Source organism: Amia ocellicauda, chromosome 17 (assembly GCF_036373705.1).
Source record: "Amia ocellicauda isolate fAmiCal2 chromosome 17, fAmiCal2.hap1, whole genome shotgun sequence".
In the NCBI taxonomy this organism is placed as follows: Eukaryota; Metazoa; Chordata; class Actinopteri; order Amiiformes; family Amiidae; genus Amia; species Amia ocellicauda.
In genome coordinates, this window is record NC_089866.1 from 24,003,930 (window position 1) to 24,030,112 (window position 26,183).

Sequence of the window (26,183 nt, forward strand, 5' to 3'; positions counted from 1 at the left end):
CCAGCTTTCGTAGGTCGCATGTGGTAGGGTTTTATCAAACTGCCAGTCACAGGACTTCTTACTCCTTCCTGCTTGTACTTTACTTTAGATCTCTCTCTTCATGGACAAACAGTCCTCCCGTTAGCTTTATTCATTTAACTAGGACAGGGATTGTGCTCTTGGGATAGAGCAAGATGGCATTGCCCTGTAACAGACAGCCATTGTTTGGCTGACACAATGGCCAACCACAGGTGATGCACCACACAGGCCTCAGTGAGGGACACTGCGCAACACCTAAATAACACAGTTGTATATCTGAGATTCCTGAGAAAACGGGATAGTGACTGCGAAGATTACACTCTGGGCATGGAGTCCACATGCTGGCATTTTGGGATTCTCACAATGGAAGCTTGCCAGTGTCAGCTTGTAAGGCTTGCCATCTGCAGTGTATTGGTACAACACCAGTGACACCAGTGGAAAAGTGTGCTGTTCACTGATAAAAAATATAAAAAATAAAAACTGGAGACTGCTGCAAAGAAGGTTGCTTTGGTGTATAGAACTCTTGCGGTGGAATTTTTGGTGGATATAGTGAGGAAATGCTGAAACAAGGCCCAGGCATGCATTTCACACGACTACAACAAAAAGGAGATATACAATAGCCACCATTAACATCATATTTATTGTTATTTAGTTGCTCAATAAAACATATACAGTTATATACAATATGCATGAAAACAGAAGACTGCACTTTACATATTATTTAAAAAAAGAAAAGAAAAAAAACAACTCATTTTGTTTGTGAGTTATCGTCACAGTCTTCCATCCATTGTTTTTCCGATTCAAATTCAACAAAAAGATTTAAAGATTACAAGATTGCCTAACACACAGCAAAGTTTCTCTCTTATTTTACATGTGCAATACCAATACTTTTTTAATTTCCTTAAAAAGATTTTTTTTTTCTAGGCAGTATTGTATACCAGTGTTTGAGCAATTTTCTAAGACAAAATCCCCCCTCTTTTTATTTTTTTTCCTTTTAATTTTTTTTGTATTTTTTAAAATTTTATTTTTAAAGAACTACGCAAAGACACAATTATAGAGCATGATAATACTTGAGAAAACACCACGGAAATCTTCAACCATCGACTGGAACTTTTTTAATCAGCTAGAAGCCAGTATACTATTTGCACAGCGAATGGTGAGCAAAGCCATTTAACAGAGTTTAGAAGATCTGCGAATATGGTGTGAACTTTGGGTCAACCCAATCAAGTTACATTACTCGCTCACTGAGGGACTATTGTAGCACCGTAGCTGAAAAGCAGCAGTGGGAAATCTCTCCTGTTAACTCCCCTTTGTCATTGTACCTTCCCCGTTCCCCTTTTATGCATGGATCTACATTGCGGTTGAAACTCAACTTGAAGATGTGATTGCCTGTGACCAGAACTGTGAAGGCAGTTTCTACTTTGCAGGCACCTGGTTAGGCTAGGTGGCTTACTTGGGTAGATCTCAGTTCTCATGAATTTCACACTGATTTTGTCTTGCATTTGAAAAGAAGATCTAACCAAAAAGTGAAATTGAATGTCCTCTTTGTGCCTAACTTCACCAACAGGTTATTTCCAAACAATTCCCATTAATACTGAAAATAAACCCTGGCATAATTCAAGAATGTTGTTCAATGCCTTCTCTCAGTTTAATACGCTTTCAAAATAAGGAAGTTGGGGATATCAGAGTACGATGAAAACCATATTAATGGAAAAGGAATCGATTTAAATTATTACCTGTTGCTAAAGTCATTAAGTCTGATGCTGTTTTGTGTCCTGAGCTGTCTATGGTGGGGTCTCATTTGCAAACTTTCAGGGCTTTCAATTAAGAGATGCATTTATACAAACTCATGTCACAGTGTGTCTCATTGAAAAACAAGCCACTGAAATGCCCACTCACTCCTATAGCTAATGAAAAACACTGCCAGCTTATTTTTACTGCTACAGATATGTCTTATTTGACTGTAAAAATATAACGTTTTAAACAAACAAGTATATATATTAGGCAGCCTACAGGGGCTAAAGGCACAATTATTTTCTGAAAACCAATCCAAATCAGTACACCTTTAGTTTTGGCACAACTGTTTGTTTGTTTGTCTCCTCGGTTCGAGCTTTCGAAAGATGCTCATTAGAATCATAGCCTTCTGAAGTGCGTTCACACTCGATTGCAAATGAAAGCCTGCTTGTCAATGGAAGTTATTTTAAAGGCCAATCCAAACTGCCTTCAGTTTGTTTAGTTTAGAACAAGGGGTTTTCAATTATGAACTCAAAAGGACATCTCCACTTCCAGTTCACATTAATGAAGCAGACATAAAAAGGAGACTGAACAACAGTATTCGTTTAAATTGGAAATGTGGTTGGTGGGAGGATTTCAAAGCGCTGGGGGGCAACAAAGAGGGCCAGGTTATGTTGTCCCAGTAAAGCATAACGCGGTTCACTTTCAAAAACCAATTAAACCCCTTGCTTTAATAATTTGAGACTGTGGTATCTTAAAACCATATCTTGTTCAACTTTTAGTAGGAGTACAAAAATAACCTGGTGAAGTGAGATTGAGACCTTCATATCTAAGGGGTAGAGAGAGTGACAGAAGACAGATCCAGCAGCATGTTAATGAGAGACACGATCAAAGCCAGCAAAACCATCTCTCAAAGCAGTTGAGCATCGAGGTGACCCCATTGCCAAAGAGCCTGCTTCATTAAAGAGGGCTTTGCCACGTTTGTGGGTAGTCAAATTCAGTGTTGAATTTCCAGGTTTGAATAACTGACAATGTTTAGTTTTTAGCAGAAAATATGAGAATTTCTTCAAATTGATTGCCCAAATGTCCTTGTTAGACCAGGTCCACACTGGTATTTCTTGTGCTCACTCACAAGTTGACTCCTTTCAACCTACCAACTAATCTGGTCCCCCCAATTTGGGGTTCAAAGCATGTCGGAATTAGCCGTTATCAGGAAATAATAATAATAATAATAATAATAATAATAATAATAATATAACAACAATAATAAAAATAATAATAATAACAATGATAAAAAAATAAAATAACTGCACTGTAGAAAACTCAACACTGGTATCATACTGTGGTAGACGTTTTTTCGCTTTTTTTTTTTTTTGTTTTGTTTTTGTTTTCTTAAAAAAAAAAAAAATGTTGAGGTTTACAGGTCCGAATGCCACTCTGCAGGTACCAACCACATAGAAAAGGCCCACCTGACTGTAGTGGCCCCCCTATTATTATTTTGTAAAAAAAGAAAAAAAAAAAAAAAAAAAAAAAGAAAGAAAAAAAAAAGTCATTTTAGTCAGGTGAGGGCGGCCACAAAGGTGCCAAAGCGGTTGGAGATGTCGGAGTGCAGGGATCGCCAGGAGGGCACCGGAGTCCGACCCTTGGCCTCTCCGATGTCGTCTGTGCAGTGGACCGACAGGCACTGCAGATGGCTGCCGTTCTGCCCGGCGGTCGAGCTCTTATTCTGGGGGAGGTCTGGGGCTGCAAGACACGAGGGAACAAAGAAGACACGGTTAGTCTATCGTGGCGGCACAAAAACTGGGCAAAATCTGACAAAAGCCAACATAAAAGGGAGTATTATGTCAGAGCTAGTTCGCCATGCTTTGGGGTTATTAAAAAAATAATAATACCAAATCGATTTCTTTTACCTTTTATTTCAGAAAGGGTCCTTTCACAGGGAGCCCCGTCTCAAATAAATTAACATAGTCAAAATAGAGTTACACAAAATCATGTGGAATGTACAATCAAATAAAATATTATTATTATGATGATGATGATGATGATGATGAACAAAGCACATTTACTGGGCTTTAACACCCACCCAAAACCTATTACATGCAAAAGAAAAGCAATAATAACAACAAAGGCATTTTATTCCATTTTACAATATTTTTAAAATGGGTGCTAGGAGCATTTTGCAGCACAGGGTTTGGGTGAATTCTGCCCTCGCTGCTTTGTTACCCTGTCAAGCTGGCTGGCTGTGAAGTGCTTATGCAAACTTAATGACCCAGCTGGGCATTCAAGATAAAGCCTACTGCGAGATCATTACCACAGTAATTGGCTAACTCCCTGAGTCTGCCTGGGACTAAAGAGAGAGCCATTGATCACAGCTGGGGTTAAACAATGTTTCAGCCCCCAGAAGGTGCCAGTGCCTTTAATGACAGCAGCTTATTCGACCTCCCTTTAAAATGCAAATGCTGGGGAATCTTTAAATAAATAACATTTTTTTTTTTTTAAATTGCACCCCTAAAGTATCATTTTGAAAAGGGCATGGTCAAGTTGCTGGCACTGATCCACATGATCATGCACAGCTTCATCGCCTGCAAAGGGCTTTCCAAAAAACTAAACAAATACACAAACAAAGCGCAAACAACGACAGATACAAACCCCAGGCACATTGATAAAAATAGAATCCATTCTCAATAAGTGAAGAGTTAGCGCGGGCTGACCGGCAGCTACGCAACAGGCTGTCGTGTGTGTCAATGCCGTACTCAGAATGGCAGGGCCGTGGTGAAAATGACGGAGCTTCATTCAATTAAACAAAAGACGGATGGAAATGTTTAAAACCCTGACCATCCTTGTTTGTATTAAAAACCCACAAAACAACACAACAAAACTGGTTATAATCCACCTCCATTCCCACATGAACATTTTTTCACAGAGGCCAAAGCACCAACAATTCCAGAATCTGGGCCATCGGGCTCTGTGGACAAAGCTGGAGGCCAAATCACGGGGAAGCCCTAGGAGCTCTCAGACCTGGGCACAGAGGTCATCAGTCCTTGTCACCTCAATGCACAGCAGATGACAGATGTCATTGAACACTTGTCATCGCCTGATCTCCACGACCGGAAAGCTAACCCGATGTCAGAGATCACTTTCAGCATTGGAGCCGTAAAAGAAATTCCAAAAGGATTCCTCTCGGATTCTTTTGATATTCGAAACGCATTCCCCAAGCTTCTACAGAAATCTAAGGGGGGAAATTGGGAACCATTATTTCATCTAAAAGTGAAAGATTCACTAGTGTTTAAAATACACAAATAAATACACATCTCTCCCCCTACATACAGCAGTTTTGCGGATTCCCTTCCACACATGATTTATTATAAAAAATGTAAATAGGCTGTTACCGCCATTCTTTTTCAAACACTTATACAGCAACAAAAATTAGGAGTTTTTAAAGCCAGGCAGGAATATCCATTGTACTTCTTTTTCTGACCCTGTAGGGCAAAAACTGAAATCCTTAGGTGTCAAAATTCATATTATGGTCTGTGTCGGAAGTGCCAAGGAAATATGTGTTTAAGGTAACCAAAAAAAAAGGAAAAAAAATGCCAGCATAGTGCCAGAGGGTAATGGAGATTGATTTGATTAACATCCTGTGTCTTTTACTAAAATTGCTGTTACTAGGTGAAAATGAATATGTGCACCATCTTCTCTGAAACCAGTAAAAGATTGATGAGCATAAATTGCTAACCTAAACTTTATGTAAAAATACACTTTATCATGTCCTCTTGTACAGGATGTAAGTTGTATAGGCAGTGCCAAGGAAGCAAGACCTGGTTCCAGTTCTGTACTTCAAAGCCCTCTGTAAGTAATCATCTGCAAAGGGTTTATCAAGGGATGAATACAAAGTTCCTGTGATTAACTGTATGGACACACTGCAGATCACTGTGGAAATTTGCATTATATATCACACATCAGTGTTATTAGACTAGGACTGATCTCAATATTGCTTTTGTAATCCATTTCAGCTTTCTAATATTATACACACGGAGTCATGTCTATTTCTCCAGTAGTCTGTAATTCAAACGAGCACCAAATAATAAATAATAAATGGGTTTGTAAGTAAATCTAGAATTACAAGGATGCTTTCAGCACACACTGGGTAACTGTGAGAAATATTCCCCAAGTGTTTGTACAAAAAAAACAAAAACATAAATGAAGTCATTGAAATAATAAGAATACTACAAATCAATAAAGAAATATGAAACTCTTTGAAATAATCTTTTTAATCACATTACGCTGGTTATGAAATATAAGAAATGGTAAAATAAACACATGGCAATATACTATCTTTAAAATATATACTGTAGGTCCCTCTTTATGCCATTTCCCTAAAAATAAACCAACAAACTATACAGAACATATCTGTTGAATTCTCTCTCTCACAGAAACACACTGACTGAGACTTAAGGGGGCCGAACTAGCCTTGAGAGACTGGATTTGGCAGCCCTGCCCTCGGCCTGGCTCTCCGCTTCACAGATACAGGCTGCGCAGTGCGCCACCCTCTTCCTCTCAGAGTGGTACCGAGAGGTCGGGGGGGAAACACTGAAGGTGTCTGCTCCTACAGAGACAAATGCTGATACTAATGATAATAAACCTTGCTGAAAACAGTATTATCGTGTAAGCCCATTACTGGCTCCGATTAAAAAGTACCCGTAGTGTGCCAAGTGGCAGAGCCATTTTAATTGCTGCAGAGGATCAGGAATGATTTAACTGTTCTGCTGTAAAAATCAATTTCATCCACGCACATAAATATCAATATAATTTATATGAGCGCATGCGCATGTGTGTGTGTGTGTGTGAGTGTGTGTGTGAGTATACAGACTTATTTAATCCCTGTTTAGATACCAGAGAAATGAAAAACACGGATGCGGCTTAAGCCAAATTATTTGTTCGCCTATAATTTGATAAGCTGTTGTTTACATGGTGTTGTGTGTCATTTTTCGGTTTAATCGGAGTAAAATCAACACCTTCAGCTTGAAGGTTTCTCATCACCGCAGGCAGTCGTGACACTGAATCCAAAACCGGCACAAGTGAACTAAAAGGCCAGACACGTGCCCCACCGAATCTGAACCTGACAGGACTCTGTCAATGGGGGGCGCGCTCAGCTCAGAACATATAGGAATCAACTCTTTAACTCTAATTTACTTCATACTATAGCACAGTCCCCCCCCCTCCCCCAAAGTTGTGACACTTTGGCTTCAGAGCTGACTCCACCCAAGTAACTGTCACAGGGGAGACCCAAACAGTGAACAGAGAGCCACAGCGCCTGCCCCCCCACCCTTCAAAAAACCCAGATGTGTATATTTTAAACACAACAGAAAAATATATATGTATGTATTGTTTTTTTTTCTTGCTGGTTCAGACAGGGATTCTACGCTGGCGTTTTCCAAGGCAGTCTGTTTCTATTTCAAGGGAAATATCGGACATAATTCAGGGAGAGCTTGGGTGCCATTTGGTTTGTTTTGGTTTGTTTGCTGATCTTATCACAAAACTCTTGCTCTGGAACAGGGAATTAAGGAAGTTGAACATGGAAAATGGCAATAAATGGCGCTATAGGACTGGACGGGCTATAAGAGGGAATAACTAAACACTGATATAATGAAAGCAGCTACAGCCAATAGGATTAATACTACAACTACTACAACTACTACTACTACTACTACTACTACTAATAATAATAATGTGGCAATACTATGCTTTAATGGTGGATTGAAAAAAAATCATAATAATAATAGACTTTGGCTGCTTTTAATAACAGGCTGCTATAGGCAATCTGAGCGTCACCACCTGGTATTGCAGAATGAACAGTCTTCTTCCACATCCGCCGACCGAGACGCATTCGACTTCAGCTTTTTACGAGCTTGGTCTCTACCCCCCGCCTCCCCTTGACCCTTTCTTCCCTGCCAACTGCCACCTATTGTAAGAGAGCAGCAGTAATCCGGTGTTAACAATGCAGCCAGGAGCGGCAGTCGGCAGCGCTGGCCCCGAGGTTGTCTGTGCGGCCACTCGTACAATAAGCCGATCTGGTAAAGGTCAGCCTGTGGACTGCTTTCCCCTGCCGCAAGCCCTGAGCCGGCACGCCGAGATTGGGAGTGAAGGGAGGGAGAGAGGCGGCAGCGGTGTGGGGGTGGGTGGTGTAGCCAGGGGGTTCATCTCTTACACCTCTCCAGCTCCCTGACACCACGCCAGTCCCCCGCCTCCCCTCACCCTATGCCATACTACTGTGCGCTGCGTGGGCACAGCAGGCACTGACCCGCCCCTGATAACTAGCCAAGCGTTCACCAGCCCCAAAGACAGGGCTCAGCCGGGGCCTGACAACCAACAACAACAACAGCCTGGCCTCCCCTCTCCTCCGAATGTGAGCTAGACCAACTACTGACGCCCACCCCAAAACCCTCGGACTCACACACTCTCTCAAACCACTGGAACACCATATGTGCAGAGTAACTCTGCAAAAATAGAAGACCTTGCTTGGGAAATAGCTCCTTTTGAAATATATGTTTCTGCAATATAAAATACAAACAAAGGACCACCTGTCACAATTTAACCGTCTCATCTCCAGGCCAATTATTTTCCACAATTACAATCTCTCTTTTCGTTTTAGTTTTATCGCTTTGAAATCTGAAAACTAAACCGGTTTGTTTGTGTGTTTTCTTTCACATTTCAGTTAATTCTGTAAAAGCAAAGGGCAATTTCCTCAGATGTGTTTATTTTACAGTTCAGACTGTTTCTTTCCGTGCACTTTGTTTGAACTTCTTCATCACCACAAAAAAGCCTGATTTGTGCAGCTTCTCAGCTTCTGTTTCCATTTTAATGAGGGGAACCTGTACTGAGCACACAACACAAACACTTCGGGTAACTAGCGCTTTAAACTGAAAGGAAAACAACCTATATTCAAACTGCATAATTATAAAACTTTCACCAGGTTACTTAATTCATTGTTTACTAATTAAAACACAGACACATAAAACAAAACATACAATTCTTCATTCTTTTTAAGAATAAATCGTTTCTACAAAACCATTTTGCAGAACACAGAAAAAAAAACATATCCCTATCACACAATGCATTATAGGAACGGTGATGCCTGTGCAAATTTGTAATCAAATTCACAAATGCATGAGATCATCCTTCAAATGCAGCCCCTGATTTGACATCATAGATTAAAGTCTTGTGTAATGAATGACAAAATTGGTCTGCCCATTATTTATTAGTGTGAAGCATTTCGAAAACATGCACACAACAAAATGGCATGTTTTTGACATTGACAACAACCAGTTGCTCTATTGGTAGAGCACAAATGTAAATACTTAAAACCCTTATTAGATTTGCTCATGTATTAAACACAAATTTCCCCAATAACAGTACTGAGTGCATACTTTCCAGCCAATGTAAAAAGATGTCAAATCATCCTACAAGTTACATATCCTACATGCACAGGAAATACAAGCCAATGTGCAATTATATTATAAAAAACACATAAGAACAATATTTGACTTGTTTAGTCCAAATTACTGACCCACACTTTCCATGTGAGTTTTCACTTGTCTTTTTTTCAGTTCAGTGTTTTGTTGATATCTTTTTGCTTATTAAATATTATCTGACAGTATCTTTAGTTCGCACCAATTATTAATATATAAGCAGACTCTCTCTACCTTTTACTCTGTTTTGACACCTTAAAGACCCTATCAGCACGAGTCTGATGCGTACATCTGAAGTGTCACGTTTGGTGCACGATCGTTAATTATTTTACACTCAATCCGGGCCGGCAGTCAAGGACTCCCGATCAATCATCTGTATCGTCAAAAGCTTAATCAGAAAAAGACATGCACTGCGACAACTTATAACGCCAAAGAAGACGGATATCGAAACATCTACTAGCTGGGGTTTCTTTTTGTATTCTACAGCTCCTCTCGTGATGGCGGTTAATAGGATGCCAAACGGGAGATTTCGGGGCCGTGTAGATCTCTCATACATAACGAGGAGCCTCCCTCCAATTTGATTGAATTTGCAGGACAGGGAACAAAGTAACAGTCTCATCCTACCTTATCAGCTCTATATTAAAAGGTCTAAATGGGGTCTTTTGAAAGCTGATCCTATCCACAGTGAGATCTGCAAAGGAGAGGGGTGGGGGTGGCAGGGGACCTAACAAAGGGGTCAACTTTTTAGATTTAAAAGACTCTTTTCAGCCCTTCAGCATTTTCCCTTCCCTTTCCACAAGCTGCGAGTGAATGGCTACATTGAAAATTAAAACTTAAAATGTTTTGTCCAGCTGCGCGTAAGGGGGCTGCTTTCGGTGCCCCCGAAACTACAGGGCTTCTGAGTGAAAGGAGGCCCGGGTTCATTAGGTTCCTGTCACATAACCGAGCCCCGTCTCTCGTGACTCTTAAACAATGCTGCTCGGGTGCAATGTTTCGGCAGAACGGGATTCCCCTCAATATTTATTTTAACCTTCAAATATCTTGTATTCCTCTTTGGGCTCTCTGGTGTGATGTTGTATTTCCCCAGATATAGAAATATCCACTTCTTTCAAGTTTAAATAATAATAATAAAAAAATCTGTAGCAAATGTTTTTCTGCTTAAAATCAACACCACCCCAGCCAACTCAAATGCTTCACACCAAAGGAGCACATAATACATGAAGAAAAAAGAAAAAAAGGAAATTCTACACACATTGCAGCTCACAGCAAATATATTTCACTACTATCCATTTCCTTCTCTTTTTACTATGCTCCTGCTGCCCTTACATCATCTAAAGTAAACTATACATATAAAAAGAAACTTTAGTAAAATAAAAGTGTATGCAAGCATTCAATCGAACCATCTCGGCGATTTGATTTTCCTAAACCATTATAAAATGACATGAGCAGCTACAAAAAACAAAAAAACAAGTAGGAGGCTTTCCAGTTATACTTCTGTGAAGAAAAATCATGGGACCCAAAAAAATGAACCAACCTTCTTTCAAAGCACTATAATGTGAATGGTTTTAAAACAGATTAAATTGGCACCTGGAGGAGGGGGGTGGGGGGAGGTATTAATAAATTAAAAATGAATTATCTATTGTATTAAACTTACAATGACTGCCCTTAGGACAAGGCCAGGCATATGAGGAAGCAATACCGCTTATTAAAGGTGCATTCACAAAGCCGTGCACTTTGAAATGTTAATAAAATACCTCAGAAGGATTCAAATTAAAATCTCCGATGGGTAATATCAAGCACGTCAAAGACAGTTTAAGACTTCTCTTTTTTTCTCTTTGGATTTGATATATAAGAAATGACTAATCTGATTTACTGTGTTCCAGTCTTCTGCACAAGGAGGTGCATTTGTACATGTATGTGTCTGTATCTATACCTCATTTTGTTATTAGGATTAAAGTCATAGGATTAAAGATAATTATTTCTTACAATTAAAGAAACACACCTGCAAAAAACTTTTTAGATCCACCAAAAAATGTGTGTACACCGAACCACTGAATAAGCTCATATAAAAGCTCTTTCCCTGAGTATCTTCACACCGTAAAAGTGGCTTATTGAATCCACAAATACCAATCTCACTTTTATATCTCCCAGTCCCGAAAGTCATTGTGCGGATTCTAAAAGCCACGGATTTGAGATTCAATGGAGTAAGTATCTAATGTTCATGACTTTCTTTTATCCAACGTGCATTAAGACACTTCTATTCTGAATGGAGACTGAAACAACCTGAATAAGGTAGCCAAGTTTTATCACAAGGAGGAATATCGGGCGCAATTTAAAAACTGTGATTTCAGAGAATAATGAAAGACCTTCAGTCAGGGTTTTAACATGCAGTAAATCCCCCAAAGTTTTAATGTTCCATTTTAGCTTCAAAGAACCAATATACTTTTTATTATGTTTTTTTTTCTTTTTTCCTTTTCATACTGAAAGCAAATTTAATGTAGCCCTTCTTTCAGCACATTACTTGTAGAATTCAATCCCACTCATCCGGCGAAATTAAATAAAGCAACTCGTTTCTGTCAAGTTGATATCTGTTGCCGCCTAACTGGTGCTTTTTCATTCCCGTTACTACCTCAAGATACAAGCTAGTGTAGCAGCAAATTCCAGCCTCAGAAACAAATAACATACATGCAAGCAGGAAAAAAAAAGGCAGGCTGCTTTTATTAAAGTTTTGCTTTATTGCTAATTGTGTAGCGTTTGATTCACCCTTACGTAAGAATCAGAACTTCCATTTGTATGATACCAGAAGACATTAATGTTGGCTTATCATGATGTTGTGAAGGTTTCAGACTGGTAATAAATGTTTCAACCAACATGAATGTCTCGGTACTCTGATGTACAACAATGAATGCACAGCCAAGAAAGAGATGGATTCGGAAATGTTTGCTACAAGACTGCGCTTCATTTAATATTGTACATATTTTATGACTGGCAGTTGGGAGACTTATGTATACTGCAGTAAAAATGCAAAAGAAAACAACAGAAACAAAGGCAGAAAAGAGCTTGCATAAATTTTAATCTTTTTATGAAACCAATGTGCAAGACATTACTGGGGGTTGTTTACTTCTACCAATATTAATCTACGCCTGAATCATTCCTGAAAAGGATATTGAAGGTCTTATATAGAGTTCATTTGATTCTCTCCCTTTTCTTTTAGTTTTCACTATTGTCTGTGTGGAAAAAACATGTCCTCCTTAAACAAACTGTGAAATGATGACTATTATTATTACAAATGCAGTTTTATATTCTCAAAACCAAAGAGGAAAAAAAAATAAAAGAAAAAAAGTAATGTCAATTTTTTTCCCGTGCAGTCAAAAAATAATCATACAGAACACATTCTATAGATACATCAAGGAGGCCGGAGCACCATTAAAACCAACAGCAGTCTTCTGAGATGCATTCATAAAAGTCTTTAAGACAAGGGTTTGAAAGGGGGGTGAAGACTGGTTTCTGAAAACACAGTTGGACATTCTCATAGAATAAAGCCTCTCATTGAGACCGCTCCCAGACTCCCATTCTCAGCCAGGCAGACAGCAGCCAGGCTGACGGAGTATTCCCTCCCAGCTCCCCTCGCAGACTGAGAGGCACACAGACAAACAAACTGCGGAAAGATGGGGGGGGGGAATAAGCAAGTAAGAGTTTCAAATTCAGGACTGCAGCGTTAGGTCCCCTTCTTGCCTCTTCTGCCTTTACCCTTTCTCGACAAGAATGTATATAAATGTATGTACTGGTACAGTCATAAAAAATAAAAATAAAATATTATGTCATCTATGTACATAAACAAAACACTTTTCCCACTGTAGGATCTCACATGCATCACTAAATTGGGAACCTGCTTTCTAGTGCAGCACAAATATTATAAAAAGATGTTTATCTCCACTCTGAAATAGATGGTTCTGACAACATAGATTAGCTGAAAACAAAAACAAAATACAATTGGTAGGCGGATTTCAGGAGGAATACTCTCTTCCTGACAGAGCGCTCACTCAATTTGTGATGCTTCATTCATCCTGTACGAAATAACAACACAAATCTGCGCACGGGGGGAGTGAAATTCAAACCGAACAAAGCTAAACAAAACCAAACCAAAAATAAAATAAAAGCCAATTACAGCAGAACAAACTGTAGTGTTTTTTTTTTTTTCTCACTGGTATAGTTTTTAAACAGGGCATTTGACTCAAATTAAGTTTGGAAACATTACTTCCCCCCCCCCGAAGACCCATTTGGAGAACTGTGTGTTTATGTCTATGTTTTACTGGACAGCCCTTGCTCTTTGATGAAACATTGATGGAATTACTATCGGCTGCCGAAGCTCTCGCCCTCCGGCACTTCAAGGGTTAAGCCAGTGCAGTGGTCGTCGCAGTGTTGAGTGTCTGCCCGAGGCTTGTTGGGTTATGTGCCTGTGATTGCGACAACTGGTCTTTCTGCCTGAGCGCTCCTGAAAGAGGCCCTGCCCTTGTGTTTCCCAGGCTCATATGGACCCAGTCTGAGCTTTCCACCACAACACCCAGCTTTCCCTGGATTTCTTAGCAGATAAAGACACCTTAAATAGGCCTGCCTTTTTTCATGCTACTGAATAGATACTCTGAAATCTCTCCACAGCACGTTACAAACTCGGTGCAAACTGCTTTCGTCTGCATTCATGCTGTAATTTAATAAAAATGGTAATAACGAGGGGGGGAAAACAGTTTCTTGTGGATAGTAACACTGATTTGCTTGGTTTTTTTTTTGGTGCTGTTTTTTTTTTTATAAATTCTCCCAAGGTGTCCGGAAAGCAAATGCAAATTAAGAAATATTGCAATCTTTGTTCAATTACACAGGAATTTGTAATATGTAATGCATGCTGCACCAAATTCCTTTATACAAAATATATATGTTTAAATAAATATAATTTATTATTTGTGCCACTAAAAACAAACAGCAACCATGCAGGGTATGGATTTAGACAGTGGGATTTGGCAGACATTTGTATTCATTTTAGAGGGGGTCCCATCCTGAATGTATCTGGTAACATGGGTTAAATACCTTAATTCAGCTAGACAATATTATTATGAACAATATCATCATCTGACTGACATTCCTTTACCTTAAAGGCAGAAATCAATTTTTAGTGGACTTGAATTTGACGGAAAGATATTAAAACCCCCAATAATGCAGACTGGCGTGTATTTATATGTATGTGTTTCTTAAATAGACCAAGGAAGGAAATGACTTGACACTGTACAGCCACTATCAGAAGACCCACGCAGGGTAGCAGTGCTGCAGCATTGCTCAAAAAGCTTATCGGGGGTTCCTGGAAATCTTCCCTGCCTCACTTAAAAAGCAACAAACAACTTCCAAACTGCCAGCATCTCGGAGGCGGAGAACTTCGCTCACCTTCCCCTAACGAGATAAACAGACACCGTGCCTCGGTAACAGGAGAGGTCATCGGCGTAGGAAAAAGGTGAATCAAATTGTTGTGCTGCTGTGCACACTTGCCTTTAGCCTGGTAATTCAAGGTAACAGTACACGAAAAGGCTGAAATGTCTTTCGCCGGGTTAACGTTCAGCCGGTGCAATATAAAAAGCACAAACAAGAACCCATTTGTAGAGGTGAAAGGTTGACTCCATGTACATGCTGTATAGGCAAGTAGGGACCATAGGAGCAAGCCGATCTCACACTTGGACAAATAAATGTGAATATGACCAAGACTTTCACCTTTCAAAGGAGACAAATATGGACATTATTTGCATGCAGAAAAGACTGAAAAACAGTAATTGTTCAAGAGCCAACTGTCTCAGTACTGGACCCAGCTTTAACTAATACTGCTTCCTGCCACACACACACTCAACAAAAGGTACTGACCATGTAACTTTGTAAGTCTGAGCAGACGAAGTAAAGCATGTTTTACATTTTATACGTCTCTGCGTTTCCGAAAACATCACATTTCTTCTGTTCTTGGTTTTTCCTCATGCCAGTGTAATTGTTTCATGTGAAAAGATGGGCACCGCTCCTGCAGCAGACATGAAGTCAGAAGCGGCTTGTAGGAGACGTGGCTGTAAAAGCACGCAAAGCCCTGCTTCATGGGAAGTGGACTGTGAGGTATAAGTGCGAAACTGGTTTTCATTTGAGTTGTGGGCTTTTTGTGGGGACAGAACAAATCAATCAGTGAATCTGGTGAATTATACCAGAGAGCTCAAAACCAACTGTGTGGTAAAACAACAAAAACAAACAAAATGAGAGCTCTGTAGTTGAAATAAGGTCCTTTTAAATACATGTGAATTTTAAAATATACGTTATTTAACCTTAAACCTACTTTCAGTGAAAAGTGAATGGGAAACTCACATTAAAACCTCATGCCTTAAAATGCGTAAATTATATATTTATTTATTTATTTATTTATTATTGCATGACACTGATGACCTTTAATACACAATCGTATTCATATTTAGAGCATATTTTGCACAGCCTGAATGGTTATTCTTCCTTTAGGTATCTTTTTAAGAATGGCACAGATCCTAAAAACTCAAACCCAGCGCGATGTTAAACACAAGTATAAGCGCGTTTACACATTACAATGTTGTGAGTGATTTACTGCCTTTCCAATAAATCATCATAGCAAGCAGTCAGTGCTCCTGGGGATGATATAATTCTGATTCTCTCTCTCTCTCTCTCTCTCTCTCTCAACTCATTAACTCTTGGTACTTCTCGACTCACTGGGAATCTCAGCACATTCTCCACATGCAGATGGACTCCTTATAATGTTGGGGGAAGGGGAGGGAAGGTTTGGGCAAAGCACACAACCTAATAAATGACCTCCTTGTACATTTGTTTTTTTCTTTCTCTCTCACAACATTTTCTAAACCTAACTGACAAATAAGTAGGCAAAAAGAGAGAAAAAAAAAAAGACTCATAAGGTTTTACAACCACTCACTATTTTTCTTTCAAGAGCTAATTTATTGGTGGGCAAGAGGGGATATACATCATATATTTTTATTCTTCGATGCTCATTAGAAACAAGCAAGCTGCACTCAATCACTGCTTGAATTTGCTCTTTTGTTTTTTTATAGATTACATTAATTGTAAACAATCATATAGCCTCTTCTAGCTCCACAGAAAAAATTAAATAAAAATAAATGATTGTAACAGTCATAGGGATACAGAAAAAAGTAGGGAAATCGTTTATTTTTTATTCACTAATGTTGACTAATTTAAAATACTAATTTAATAATCATTTTGTGAACTTTCCGATCAGAAATTGAGACACTCCCCAGTACAGCTTCAGTGAGTTTCTGCTATTCCCTGTACATCACCGATCATATAACACCACCGCCAAGTGGCCTGTCACACCTGTAACAGTAGCTGTGTCGCATTTTCTGTTTCCCCTCTGTCCGACATGAAACAATTACATTACGATGACAACTGCAGTCTGTAGACTCTTAACTGCACGATCTTTAGATCAAAGTTAAAGGCCCAATTTCAAGTAAAACAATATCGCCAGTCACTGAAAAAATGTTGTTCCTGTCCAAAAATTGCCTTGTCCCTGTGAGAGCATTGCCGAGATACGAAATAAGGTCCTACTGCTTTAATATAACTTGTTATGAGTTTCTAATTTCCTAATAAGGACCAGGCTTTTAAATGGCACAAAATATATAATATTAATAATGCAGACAGGTTGTCAATTATTTAACATTGGGTTTCCACAACCTGCTGCACTTCACATCTTTCCTGGCCTTCTTTTCCAGCAACATTTGAGGGGGAAATCAATGCACGTTGAAACCTGTTTCATCTTTAAGCATTTTCACAACACTAGATCGGCAAGATTTTGTATTGCGTTTGGGATGGTGAAAGACCTCCAGTGAATACAAGTCCAACACCTTTGTTCATCATTTTAACATGAGTCACTGCATTGTTGGCTGTAACATTGTTCTGCAACTTAAGACGCACGGTGTTCACCACCCTGAACTGATTTGTTTTTTCTTTTTTTCCACTCCACAAAATCTTCACAAGAGCTATAATTTTAATCAGGACCTGACTGCTTAAACAAAAACCACAAAAGAGATGTCTATATATACTTTTGGGAAGCACCTTTTCAAATTCCTCAGATATTATCGTCAGGTATTTACAGGTACAGATAATTGAGTGCTGAGAACCGAAACACAAGGGAATAAACCAGCAAATTCGTTAATTGTTTTAGAAAATTACTCTTTCAGTCCGCTCGCAAAAATATTATTCATGAAAGGTGAAAAAACAACCGGGCAGCAAATCATTTCCCAGCCTTCCCTCAACAGAAAACGCGGATTTCAACCTGTCAGTCCTCAAATCCTAAACTGTCTTATTTGGAAATACAGATGTTTCAAACCGACAAAGTACATTAACAAACATAAGGGTAGAAAGCCTTCAAAATGGTGGAGATTATCCAATTAAAGGTGGTGACGTAACTTTGGAATTTGTCTTCTTTTTCTTCTAAAACACCACCACCACCACCACAATAAGCACCTAATATAGGCACGGACTCAAACTGGTGCTTATAAAATATGTCGGGTTTTACAGCTTATCAAAAGATGTTCATGTTTGAAAAAAAATTACTTAAAAAAAAAAAAAAATGGCCTTGGGGAAAACCTGTGCTTGCTACCTTTTGAAAAACAACCATCCCTGGTATGTCACTCTGTTCTCCGTTGTGAGAATGAAAGCTTTATCACTCTGTTAAACAGACGCTGAAGAAAGAGTCAAACCAAAATCTACATTATCAGGATTCGGGTGAATAATACAGTAGTTCCCAAGTACCTCAGTAATTAATTGATGTGACCTGTTTGTATATAGCAGTATCAGAATGAAACAAGGATGCCTCTATGAATATAAATCTTTTGGTTACTGGTGCATCCTGCTGATAAAACCTTCTGCCCTAATTGGAAAGAAAATATTTTAAAAATGCTTCCAAAGTATTAAACCTAACATACTAGTTACTCTCTTCAGCTCGGGTTTTGCTTTTGTTTTTATATCCAAGAAAACTGACTTTTTTAAAAACAGCATAGTGTGTTTGGGTGTTTCAACATGGCTTAGCAAATAAAAACACTTAACTCTCAGTAAGGGTGTTTATAAGATATTCTTCATGCTCTATCAAAGAAACACCAAACACTGAGGTAAAACACCTCTTGGATGATGTCGCCTGTACTGAAACAGTGCTTGCAATGCAAAAAAAAAGCGATTTCGTTTCGCTATTTCAATCCTAGCTTATGTGAAGCTGAATATTAAGGTTACACTAATAAAATACAGGGCGTTAAAATAAACTTGCCGTGCAGTTGCTTTGAATACTGTAACCCAGAAATGGGTGTCTTTAAATTACAAGTTATGTTTTTCACAACTGACAAATGGAAGCAGATCAGGTTTCCATGCCTGCACTGAGCACGCAAAACACACACACACAGCTCAGTGTGAGTTATCCAATACAGTCCCCTGAATTACACTGCAGGGAAACCTTCATTAAGTACGTAAAAAATATAACTTTTTCCCCCTGTCCTCTCTTACAACTGCTTGTATTGGCAACTCAGAACTTGAACATGTCATTCTACTTAAAGTTATTCCAACCTTATTTACATAATAACAATGATGATATTGATGATTTATATCATCATCATCATCATTATTATATTTATAGAATAATAATAAATGAAAATGACACTGTGGAGAATATTAAGCACTAGAACAGTTTCAATATCACTCAGAGTGTACAAAGCATTAAAAAAAACTAGAATCTGTCTAGACATTTCTTTTCAGAATTCCATCTTCATTAACAAAGCGTGTGAGGAGATTTTACACTTCTGAAGCCCTGTAGCTGCCTTCATTTTCCTCACCAATGTAGTCAGTATTCCGTTCCTTCACTTTTTTCCTTTTTTTTTTTCCGCAGACATCACTGTCAGCATTTCGGAAAAAGGAGGAGGGCTGGAATAGGCTGGGTGCAGTAATAGTGATTATAGCGCAGCAGTATTTCAAAACGGATAATGTGTTATTAAAGAAGTCAATGTGGAGCACCTTGTAATGATTTTACAGGAAAGCACAATGCCCCAGGCAGTTTCATTTCTTGAAATGTCAATCACGTTTCTTTTTAAAATCAAAATACTAACATGCTTACAAGTTGTCAGCAGAACAAATATCAATAAAACAAATGCGATTTTAATAGATCGGCAGGAAGTTAACCCTGTTTTTTTTTTGTTTTTGTTTTTTTACAAGGAACCAATACGGAGACCTAGTAACAAGCCACGGGCCTGTATGTCTTTTTAGGAATAGTCAATAAACCGGTTTTGTTCTATTACAATATTTCCTAATCAGTTGCTTCAAACATATTTCTCACAAGACTGCCAGGGCACAGCACTGAGACTGTATAGGTAACTCTGCAAGAAACTACAACTTCCATCACTGATCACCTTTCCTCTTCCTTTATCTCATTTGAAAGAGAGAGAGAGAGAGAGAGAGACAGAAATAGAGAGAAAGAGAGACAGGGAGAAGAGCAGCTTTCCTGAACTTTTGAATGTAGCACCATTAAAGCAGGAAAGTTGCAGTCGTCATAGAAAAGTAGCAATAGAGCACTTTAGATTTGCAGAAAATCTCAATGAGAAGCAATGACTTGAAAACAGCAGCCGGAGAAAAGGCTAATGCACATCGATCGGGCCAAGTCAAGACTCTATTGATAAAAGTTTGCATCCTTCTTGCTGTACAAAGGGTGTCTACACCTAGTACAGCCACAGCCAATGTATTTAATTAGTTTCTCCAGGTATAAAACTAGTTTTCCTGCATTTGTGTTAGGATACAACAGCTAGAAGATATTTGTTTTTTAATAAGTCAGGTTGTGTGACAGAGTTTAGGGTATTCTATATGGATTTCCTTAATCTAAACACTTTTTTAGAATAAATACTCAGAGAGACGTGCCAATGTAAAAGTCAGAGACTTTCAATGAGAAGAACAATGCATGATGGGTCAACATATCTCGTCAATACTACTGCTGTTCTTTAATAAAGCCGTGACTTACACGAAAATAGTGGATCCTGTAGAAATGAGTCAGTTTATGCAATTCTGGTCTAAAAAAGGGCTCGAGAGAAAGAACAAGCTTCCGGTAGTAAAGCACGGGTTGTAAAAATGTTATCACCTGTCTCCTTCAAGCTGAAACGACATTAACACCTTAAGTCAGTAAAGAATATTTACGGCACAATAAGCACCACAGGGCTGCTAACCTACCTGGGGGTGGGTTGTAACCTCTGTGTAAAGTATTCCTAAAAGCTCCTTGCAAAGGAAGTGAAAAATGCCATACCTTGGCTTCCACACATTCACCGTCACTCACTCTACACTGAAGGCAACTACCCAAAGGCTTGTGTATTTAGAAGGAACATTCGTCTTCCTTGGATTTCTCTGTAGGTACAGAAATAAAAACTCTTTACACATAGCAAATTTCATGTTTTATCAGCCGCAAGACTGTGGCACAGAACTGTCTGGCTGACACAATGACCTACGGATAAGTTGAATCTGTGTGTACAGAAAGTCCAGTAACTTGTGTTAGGTTATAAAACAACCCTTCCATCCTTTTGTGAAGACAACACTGATGGTAGGCCTACACCAAACTGTAGCACATCAGGGGATACACAAGAATCATGTGTGAAAGGTCTTGTAGACTCATTCAGAGCCATTTCAGGACTGGGTTCATATTCAGCTGATGTCACATGGGAGAAGATCCTTCAGAAAAAGACTGAGGTGTTGTCTGAGCTCCATGAAAAAGCCCTCGTGATAGGGCACTGGGCCATCTTAGAATCACTGTCATCCACCTTCACCTTTCAAGACCATTACAATTAACCTTCTCTAAACATGATCATCTTCAGACAATACTTTAGTTATTTCTACTTTCAAAGAATATTTCTTTCTAGATACTACATTTAAGCCAAACATTTCTTTTTCAACAGCACAATTATACAGCGATCGACATGTGGCGATTCTTAACAAATGCCTGTGGTTAAGCAGAGATGTTTCTTCTGAATGTATTATAACGTTCTCAGTTTCAAAAGCAACAAAAGGCAAATTCCTGCCGAACAGCCTAAAAATAATAATAGCATGTGTTTCGGTACCATTTTGGAAACTATGTAATGTTGCTTTTAACATCCAAAGGACAAAGAAGCTGGCAAATCCTTCGGACGTTAAAAGAGTTTTACTTAACGCTTCATCAACAAGTGGTTATGCAAGACTCCTAGCCTGCCAAATATTATCTTCATCTATTATAATCCCTCTCGAGGTAGCTGGGCAAGACTGAGTGTCAAAAAAGCTGAGTGTTGGGAAGGCAGTTTAGAAGATCACAACTCATTAAAGCACACTGCATAACACTCACTAAACAGGCTATAATATTCCCATTATACTGAGCACTGGGAGTATTCCACGCTAATCTGTCCTCATAAATAAGTCCACAAGCTTAGGCCATTTGTCTTGGATGTACATTTCAAATCAGTGGAGAATATCACATAACTTCTCTGGCAACCTCCCTGGCTTTCACAGAGACTGCAAAAACTTCCTTTAGGAGCCCTAAAGTAGTGGCCTTTCTATCCAGGAGGTTAAAAATATTATATAAATCTCACGTAGTAACTTATTATGCTGGCATTAGAAAAAAAATAATAAAAAGCAGCTGGAGACTCATGTTCATCTATTAATAAGCTTGTATTGCTAGCACTCATGGGTCGACGGTTCTTCATGGGGGAGGTTAGAGTCAGTTAAAGAGACATTAGCCAGTGGATGAAGAAAAGGGAGATTTTGGAGGCTACCTGTGTGATGGTGTAGAGAGAAAACAGTACTTTAAAATCCCACAGACCAGATCAATAATCAAAAATCATGATATGCAAATCACTATATTGAAATACGTTCTTTCGGCTTAAGGTTCCAGCCATGCCAAGTCAGAAATGAAAAGCCTTTTAATGACCCTGTGAAAACCTGGATTCAGCATACAGAAAATAATTCGCTTAAATAAAAACTCCAAATTGCATTTGAAGTCAACTGACCCAATACTACTTTTATATTTTTAATAAGCTGTAGAGTACTTTTAAGAAAGAAACAAGTTAAAGAAAGTAAGCAGCAGACGTGTGGATGGGATTGGTAGTTTATCAGTGGAATCGATTAATCCTCAGAGTTGTTGTTTTTTTTGCTCACCTTTCAAAGCATTTTGTTGTTTGTGAATAACCAACGTGCGTTTCCATAGCCATCGTCTGATGGTTTCGTTTGCAGACTAAATACATCTCCTCACTGCAGATAATCCCCTGGTGGCATTTTAGGAGTTGTGTTTGTGTTACATTACCTAACATGCATGTCACCAACTCGCTACATTTGAAAATGAAAGACATTGGCACATCTGTTTTAAACTCTCTCCTGGGTATGTGTAATCATACTTGCCACTGTGGTTTCCATCTATCTCCGTTTTCTTGTTGACGATACAAATAAGACCTGCAGTTATGCCAGGCATTTGTGTGGAGAATGCCCAATCTCATATTGTGTGTCTTACGAGCTCATTACGGAAGCCAAAAACTCTACTCACGCAGTAATTGACATAAAGCACCTGTTTGTTTTTGTTGTTTTTTGGGGGTGGTTCATTTTATTTACTAATGTATTATTGTTGTATGTTTAGGTGGTGTTTTGAGCCTGTTTTTGTAAGGGAAAATGCTTTTTCCTCAGTATATGTCAATTTGTCAGATATATCAAAACACAGTGGCAAGCAGAGTTACGCCCCCAAGATAGGGTTTAGACCAGACGTACCAACGTATCCATTTTTTTGTTGAATGCACACAGACAGACATCCTGGCCAATGGAAGAGGGCAATGTGCAATGGATAGCGGCCGTAACATAGCTGTTTACTTAGCCTTGGTAATTGCGTGACAATTATACTACAGGCTTGCTGGGGCTTGTGAGCTGCCAATTGTTCCTCTGGCACCACACCTTCCAGTGTTCTTTGACATGGGCAATTTTCATTGACAACCTCCAATTTGTCGAATCACCTTCCACAAAGTAGTTCTTCGGTTTGCCTTCACTTCCTGGGAATGGTTGTTGCCAATTTGACCAAAATACCCCCTAACTAAAGGCAGCCCTTGCAAAAACAGAAAAACCTCCAGCCGCTATCGGAGCCACTGCAGAATGAATAAGCCACAGCATTTCAACACTAATGTACATGACTAAGCTGGCAACTAAGGAAGGGGAGACACACTTTATCTTCTTTCAGGTGCTACTGAATGTTAATGATATAGTTACTCACAAAGTATAATAATAATAATAATAATAATAATAATAATAATAATAATAATAAGTCTAATTTTAAAATGATATACAATGACTTGAGATTAAACTGCTGAATAAACCTAATACTCAATCATCATCATAATGATAATAATTGTAGTTTTAATTATAATGCACATCTCATATTCTGACATTTATTTTTCTGATATTCCAGCACTATTTACTGGTTACACTGAGCTTTATTCAATGAATTTGCCTTAATTGCGTTTTAACAGAGAACACGGCCAGCTTTCGAGTCCGGCCACGGAAATATGTATTACTATTAATATTTCTGTTATTCTTTCTTTAAAATGAACAGTGGGCTTCCTCAACAACAGGTAGTAGTTGAATTGCTCATTGTTAATACTGCCAGTGATTGAAGTGTCGTTGCACTGAGGGTTACATTTCGTGAAAACGTCTAGACAAGAGCGAAAAGGTTAACTATCTATTTTACCTGTAGCTGTAGGAAAAACAATTATGAAAAGAAAACACGATGGAAATATATTATCTCCAGAGAAACACTGCCTTTTAAAATCCTAAACTGCTGCACAGTGCAGGAGAAATAAACTCACACCTGGGAGGTGTTCAGTTACTGAACCATTAACCCTTTCCTCGCAGAGCGACCTCTCTCTGTGCACATATCCGTAAGAGTCCTAAACGCAGCTGATCTGTAGACCTAGATATGCACATATACGTCAGTACATGATTGTGCACCCCAAAGCAAATTATTAATTCGAAATCTAAAACCCCTTCAGTTACCAACGCCGTCTTATGCAGTCTATACAGATAAAAACGTTGAATGCATGTAAAGAGATGGACTATTGTGCCTTATTAATGTACGCTGTGTTGTATAAGTTTATGCTCAATTATGATTTGACACGCATGACGAGCCCCACGCATAAACCAGTCCTGCCAGAGCCTGTCACAATGGACGCAGCTATGCAGGTGTTTGCATTCCTCAGGACACTCGTACCTTCTCCAAAAATGGCAGGAATTTACACTCTCCATCAAGCTGGTCCCGGCTTGTATTTGCAAAGCCAACGGGTTGACAACCATTATAAAAATAAAAAAAATACTATCCATTTAACCATAACTAATGTCCCCGGTTTGTTATTGACATTTAACCAACTGTTTGCTTTTGCCTTCCTTTGTTGCACCCTTCAAGATGTGATGTTATTTAGAAATCATTCGACTTATTTAGTTCTTATGCAATATTACAAAAAAAAAAAAAAAAACATCAGCATTGCCAGGTAAACATAGACAAGCCCCACATTTACGAATATAAATCATTGTAAAATGCAGCCAGCAATGTTCAGCTTACTGTGTTCGTGCTAATATTGTAGGCAGGTTTTTGGGGTGTCTCTCTAGGCAGACCCGGACTGCCGTTCAAACTCGGAAATATCTCTTAACACTCAGTGGTTGAAACTATATTACATTGCCTAAGTCTTTCTTTATTCTTAGATTTCAATGTTGACCCCCCACTCATAACATCCACAATAGCACCTGCACTCTGAGAAATCAGAGTCAGTGTAATTTGCTTTTTTTTGTATTCGGTATACATGCATCCTCTCTGTAATCTCCTCCGTAATAGGTCGTTTACCGGGAGGCCTGTCAATACACACCCAGCCAAAGACACTAGAGAGCAGTCGAAACCTTATTAAAAGCGCAATAAATTGGAAAGTTGATAACCGCAGGGGAAATGGGTTATATATATATATATATATATATATATATATATATATATAAAATCACAACATCTTAAACTCCTCTTATCGGCCTTATTATTGAACAAATGAGAGTTGATATATTAACACGCTCACATTCATATATTTAAGTCCTTTCTTTCATCCCTTGCTATCTGCAGCAGTAGGGGGACCGGGTTGACAGGGACTCGGATTTGCGCTAACTAGCTATCGATCGCGCCAGGACGCACAGGAATAAAAAAAGGGAGAAGGGGCAGGGAAAAAGGAGTGCAACAGAAGACGCACTAGAGTAGAAGACAAATGCAAAATAAGGGCTTCCAACAAGCCAATTTACGTCCTTGTCTGGCAGCGCTTCGTCGGGAATGCTGATGCGCATCCGCACGGTCTGCATCCGCCGGTGTAGCGCAGATTCCCGCAGTTCTGCACACATCTGCACAATCCCGCAGGTCCCATTGGTGGAGCCGCGCAGAACTGCGGAAATCTGCGCTGGAAGTGTGCGAGCAGCGCCTCCAACCCTGCGCCCCGGAGCGCAGCGCTAACCAGCACAAAGCAGCCGCGGTGTAGGCGCTACCGTGCGGGTGAAAAGCTCATCACTGGCCATCCCGACCCTGGCTATCAAACGATGCGTGTCTCCTTCTGTACACAAGCCTTTGTTAGTGCTGCCTCACTTTCCCATAGAGAAAAGACTACAGGAACATGTCAAAAAGTAGCTTTAGGTTATTGCATGCATTATATATATATATATAGTTGATATAAATACAATGCAAATAATAATAATAATAATAATAATAATAATAATAATAATACTATATGCTACACACACTAATATATATGTGCGCTTGTTTGTGTGTATTATGTTTTGCGACACGGGTTATTATTTTAAATTTAGATCAATATTCTTGGTCTCTGTTAGATATTATTACAATACAGTGTCATA

At 39.0% G+C, this 26,183-nt stretch overlaps 1 protein-coding gene across 1 annotated transcript in view; it reads right to left on the reverse strand.

The window, feature by feature from the left end:
• Positions 1-639: 639 nt before the first annotated feature.
• mn1a (meningioma 1a) overlaps positions 640-26,183 on the reverse strand; it is a 32,730-nt gene continuing 7,186 nt past the window's right edge. Inside the window, exon 2 of the mRNA XM_066690370.1 lies at positions 640-3,495. Within this exon, the coding sequence (XP_066546467.1) occupies positions 3,311-3,495 (185 nt within the window). The 3' untranslated portion in view covers positions 640-3,310. The remainder of the gene's footprint in view (positions 3,496-26,183) is intronic.